General features: G+C 42.2%; 1 protein-coding gene across 1 annotated transcript; it reads right to left on the minus strand.

The window, feature by feature from the left end:
- Nucleotides 1-3,100: 3,100 nt before the first annotated feature.
- Nucleotides 3,101-5,627, minus strand: LOC117440657 (interferon-inducible GTPase 5-like). The gene is given in 5 exon segments (XM_071202067.1): nucleotides 3,101-4,141; nucleotides 4,387-4,536; nucleotides 4,539-4,946; nucleotides 5,228-5,289; nucleotides 5,589-5,627. Coding segments are annotated over 3 exon segments (1,155 nt in total). The 5' UTR covers nucleotides 4,939-4,946; nucleotides 5,228-5,289; nucleotides 5,589-5,627; the 3' UTR covers nucleotides 3,101-3,536.
- Nucleotides 5,628-6,113: the final 486 nt, after the last annotated feature.

A 6,113-nucleotide genomic window follows, 5' to 3' on the forward strand; every position in this document is an offset into this window, starting at 1 on the left:
CGTAGTATTGTGTAACGTGACGTCCCAAACAGCGCCCGTCTGTTAAACGCTATCGATTCAAACGGCAGCGTTTTATTAATATTTAGTTTCAAGCTCTCGTCCTTAGTAAAAACAAAACCAGTGGAAGGGGAGATGCTCCCAGGGGAAGCTGATCCATAGGTGCTGGGACAGCTCGCTCCCTCTGCAGCGGTGTGAGCCGCGGTCTGTGAACGCCGCTCCGCAGTTTAATGCAGGGCCGTAGCTGCGTTTTTAACGGGCCTGAGATGATATTTAAAATGATTCACTTTTAATTAATGAACTGCTTGTTTCGTTGCTTGAGAAGCTTGTGGACATTGTGTAGCCTTGTTTCTACAAGTACAGTTTTAGGGACACAAAAGGTAGGGGGGCAGCTGGGGGGGCAAGGCTCTACAGTGGGGGGGGGGGGGGGGGGGGCAGTTGCCCATACTTACCCCCCGTAGATCCGCCCCTGTGTCACGTGATCATAAACTTTACCAGCGTGAGAAGAAAAGAAACATGGTGGCCACCCGATTTATTTTTAGTGGAAAATCCTAAATTGTAGGATAGTTGGGCGTTAAAATGCTTTTTGATTACATTTCTAGCGAGAAGTGTATATTATACTTTTAAAATCTACGTCCAGTGGATGTGTAGGATCTATAGTTTGATAGATATTATGAAGAATATTTGAGGTCTCGCCAGGAGGACGTGTATATTCTACGTATTTTAACTATAGAGGTTGCTCTGCGTGCAGCCCCTTCATTTCTATTGACCAGCGTCCATGTCAAGTTATAGTCCACGCTGAAAACCGTGAAAACAATTTCCGTTCTCGTCGTTTTCATTGTAACTAAGGTGGTTGCTAGGGACACATATCATTCCTCCTCGAATGATTTTACAGTGATATCTGCAGTACTCATAGCTAAAAAACATCAGTTTATCCTTGTTAATTACACAACATTAATTGGTTTAAATTGTGCAGAATGCTTTTGTGTTTTACTGTTTCGATTCAGAGACACATGTATTTTTCAGTTTTGGAAAGCCGGAAACATTATGTTACCGATAATCTTCAGCTACCGTTGAAGCTCATTGATTGGATGTCTTTGTCGCAATGCACGTTGGTGTTTTTGCGATATGAAATCCGAAAACATTTTAAAGAAAATAATATTTAAAGGTGGGGGGGTAAGTTTGAGAAACCGGCTCGAGATGCACGTGTTATATTCCATGGAATGCTCTCAACATCTGAAAGCAATGAATATCTGAAGTGCTTTGAAGCCGTGGCGCTGCAGAAAGCTCGACCAATCATCTGAGCCGGCTGAAGTAACTGGACGGCCTGCCTGCCTGTCAGCCTTCCATCGGGGCACACACTGATCTCTGCCCTCACTGGTCATGAGCGCGTTCGTGTGTGTAATATAATAATAATAATAATAATAATAATAATAATAATAATAAGTCTATGTCTGGACAAATGGACAACATTGTTGGGACCTTTAAACTCCACAGCGATTCTGCGGTCACTCAGTCGTCTCTCGAGTTTGTTATTATATTTTCTGCGATTAGTTCTTCTTGAGATTGACACTGTTGGACTCAGTACGAGTGAAACTACTCCCACAAGGACATATAAAGAATGATATCAAGATACTTAGATCTTTATTAATAATAAAATATTGACAATCAACATTACAATGTATTATCTCCTCTGAATGACAATGTGTGTGTAGTTCCTCCCTTTCACCACTGAGAGGCAGTGATTCCTCACATCATCGACAGGCTGCAACACAAATCATTCAGAGCTTTGGAAATACAAATCGAAAAGGACAAAATACTTTCTAATATACTTCCCTTCACTTGCATACATAACATGGTAGAGAGGCTCCTTGTGATTAGTACATGGTTATTGAAATACAGAAATAGTACTATCTTCCATCGCGAATCACAAAGTGTAAAATAGATGATCCAACTATGTTTAGAGAAAAGCTTCAAATGAGCAATGAATCACATAAATACTTATGTTTGTTATACATACATATATATACATATATATTATATGTGTATATAGATATATAGCATATCATTGATGCAGTCTTTCTGAACTCTTTAAAATAGAATAGTGCAAATGAAGAATGTTTGTAATGTTGTGCACGGATAGCCTTAACTTGAAAACACGTGGCAGCTTTATTAAAACAGCAGACGGACACATTTGTGGAAGCATCAATTCTTCATGCGCTGCAATGGCTCTCGAGATAAATGGCGTTTTATCTTATTATCCTCAGATAGTGGCTTGTTTAAATAACTGGTGACGTGTTGATAAAACCCGGCCGGCTTAACCAGTGTGTATTTCTTCAAGCACCGCAAGATTCAGATCATACAGTACAGTTCTGCGCCGTTGATTGTGTCCTTTCTCCAAACACATGCCGTAGAAATGGCTGTTTGGACCCTTCAAATGGTGCAGGGAAAGGGCAGTGCATCGGGGTATAGTGAAAGACCCTTCAAATGGTGCAGGGAAAGGGCAGTGCATCGGGGTATAGTGAAAGACCCTTCAAATGGTGCAGGGAAAGGGCAGTGCATCGGGGTATAGTGAAAGACCCTTCAAATGGTGCAGGGAAAGGGCAGTGCATCGGGGTATAGTGAAAGACCCTTCAAATGGTGCAGGGAAAGGGCAGTGCATCGGGGTATAGTGAAAGACCCTTCAAATGGTGCAGGGAAAGGGCAGTGCATCGGGGTATAGTGAAAGACCCTTCAAATGGTGCAGGGAAAGGGCAGTGCATCGGGGTATAGTGAAAGACCCTTCAAATGGTGCAGGGAAAGGGCAGTGCATCGGGGTATAGTGAAAGACAGGGCTTTTCAGTTGGTTCTGTATATGTCCATGTGTTAGAAACATCACAGGAGGACATCAGTGTAGTCTGTGTGTGCTAATAAAGATCATTACATTCTAACACTTTTTATAATCAATAAATCAATATATGATTATATAAAATATACGGCAGTAGTTTAAAACGAACACAATCTTTTTCTCTTCCTTGAACAATGAGTTAAATCATTGCCGTCTCGTCAGAACAGTTGCAGAGCACCTTTGGGCCGTGAAGAGTAACTGACTGCAGATTCAGACTTTAAACATCATTCATTTTATTGAACAGTTCAATCATTCTCACAATCAGATGTAAAACAAATCATGAACAACAATCTGTTTATATCCTTTGAAAAAAATAACATCTCTGCTTTATTTGAAAAGTATTTCCAGTTTTCGTTGATTAATGACATTAATATATGAGACCAAAGCTCGTGGTGCACTCTGATGGAACAATGGAGATCGCTTCCTACAAACCACATTTATTTTCAATTAATTTCTCAAAAGACGAAGAGAATGTTACTCGGTTAGGCGGCCAATAAAAGCAGCCCTTCAAGCACACCCTCCCCTCGGAGTTCTTATCAATCAGGAGCTTGAACTGCTAAGACCAGGAAACATGACAATCACTCACTGCTTTAGGTTCTCCAGCACTCAGGAAACCTTCAAGTGCCACACCCTTCCCTGAACAATATCACACTTAACGGTTCAGGGCTCTTTTGAATACTCTCACCGCATCCTCAGCGAGCCCGTTGAGGAAATCATTGAGAGCTTTCTCCGTGGCGTGGAAGGATGTTTTTGCTGCGATTATGCTTCCAAGTATTGGAACGTATCTGAGCAGTTCCTCTCCCACCTTCTGAGAAACAGACCACTTCAGCATGTCACCAATAACACCTGTGCTAACTTCCTCTAAAGCCAGAGGGGATTTCAGCACTGATCTGAGATCACCCAAAGGCACACCTGCACTCTGAGCCAGATTCTGCAGTGACTTGTCATCAAGACCAAAAGTAACTTTGTACTTATTGGCTGTTTCAACCAGTAGGTTTAGATCAACAATGACAGAGAGCACAGGTACAGCTCCTGCTAGTGCAGATAACCAGGCAACACCGTTTATTTCTGACCGGAGAACCGCCTTCTTCTTGTTGATGATCTCAACATTACTAGTGGTCATGGCTAACAGCAGAGCATCTCCCTTGTGTGCAGGAAGCTCTCTCTGCAGCGTCTCCCCCAACAGGGTGAAGTCATACAGGTGACGCTCAAAGCTGGACACCAGGAAGACTTGTGGAGACCGTATCCCTGCAAGACCTGCATCACAAAGAGAACAAACAAGTTAGTTGCAGATGATGAAAGTGAAACCCTCTGCGGGTCAGAGCTCAGTCAGCATCATATGACTCATCTGATGAACTGTTCACATTGGGACCGTCTTGCTATCCCCTCGGGCTGGCCGTGTGTGAGGTTGGTGTTGTTGTCTTGAAACCAACCAGTTTCTACCTGTGACCCATATTGCATAGTTAAAGAAAGTCTCATATCCACCTCGATCTGAGACTTACCGTCAGTGCAGTCCTTTCTGATTGCTGCAAGGGTCTGGTCAAGCCGGAAACCTTTCTGACTTCTTTCTTCGGCACGCACGTTATCATCAATCTTTGAGCGAACAAAGTAGAACTTCTTCTGCATCCTCTGAATCTCCAGAGCAAGTTTACTTCATTTTCTTTGAAGCGACCAGCTGAGATGATGATGAAGAAGTCATATCTTTTAAACTTAACATGCTCCAGGTACTGGGCAGCTGGGAATTTGGTGGTGCCAATACCAGGAAGATCCCACACTTGGACATTGGGCCATCTTGGATGGGGGTATGATCTGGGCTCCATGGTGGTTTCTACAGCACCAGTAGGGGCGGCGAGGTCATCCTTGTTGTCTATGCCTCTAAAGGCGTTAACGAAGGTGGATTTACCAGTGCCAGACTCTCCTGTGATGCCGATGTTTAGTAGAATATTTTTCTTCTCTTCCAACATGGCCTTGATCTTTCCAGCTGCTGCGGCAGGTCCATATTTTTCTATCATTCCTGGAACATCATTGCTATCATGATTAGATGAGTCAGCCATAGCACTGCCTGGGAACAAAGAAAATACTGTAAATCATTGCACTTTTATTTATTTAGATCTTTTGAATGACAGATAAATGTGTTAACCCTTATCTAGTCAGATTAGATTCAACTGTATTGGCATTGTGCCGATGCAATGCAGTTGGTATCCAACCAGAAATGCAAGATGTGCTATATATAAATAAAAACAAGGTGCATTATAAGTACTGCTGTATGAGTAGTTGGCCCAGCTGAGTCGAGTGAACACACACGAGATAATTACATAGATAATTAGGTACAAATGCACTAACTTGCTAAAACTAGCCAGACACGGAGCCTCGCGATGCACACGCGCCACCGCAACCTCTGCAAGCTGATGATAATCAGACATAGAAATACAATAACTATGATTTACATATATCATACCCAAAATGAGGGCATTGCACCCGAAGACATTTCCTTTTGAAATGTTGTCCTGATCCCGTAAACAGTCATGTTCATTTCATAAAAGAGGGTAAGTAGTATAATAAATGTAGGACAGTTCAAAGCACACACCATCATGCTGTAATGAACACACACTGGAGAGACCCAACACAGGTACTTTATAATAAACAGGGCGTCCAGACATAAACAATTCATTTAACAAACAGTATCCGTGAATATATGGCTTACCGTATGATGCTCTTAGGACGTTGCCACTCTGCAGGAAAGTTCAACTTCTTTCTGCGCTGTTGTATGGGTTCACTTTTTATAGAGGTTCGCCCCTTAGGCACCGGATGAAGTGGCCAATGACACCTTCTCCTGCAGTGAGTGACAGAGAATCTAAACCAATCAGTGTTCATCATGTTTCCTTTGTTCAGTTAAAGCAGCTGATTTACAAGAAACGTGTGGAGGAGGCGTCTGCTGACAGAGCACTTTCATCATGACATGTTGGTGATGTTGTCTAATAATATATCCTGCAATAAAAAACATTTGAATCTAATAATGAATATTGTTATACTTTCTGTCAATGAAAAGAACAAAGTACATTCTATGAGAAAGTGTTCTGACTGATGTTCAACAGCATAACATGGAAAACTGAGCAAAAGCTAGAATACATGTTTTCTTTAGCTTTGAACACATGTACTAAGAACTGCAGCAGAGTGGCCGCTTTGAACACATCTACTAAGAACTACAGCAGAGAGGCCGCTTTGAACC

This window comes from Pseudochaenichthys georgianus, unplaced genomic scaffold, assembly GCF_902827115.2.
Source record: "Pseudochaenichthys georgianus unplaced genomic scaffold, fPseGeo1.2 scaffold_1105_arrow_ctg1, whole genome shotgun sequence".
Lineage (NCBI taxonomy): Eukaryota > Metazoa > Chordata > Actinopteri > Perciformes > Channichthyidae > Pseudochaenichthys > Pseudochaenichthys georgianus.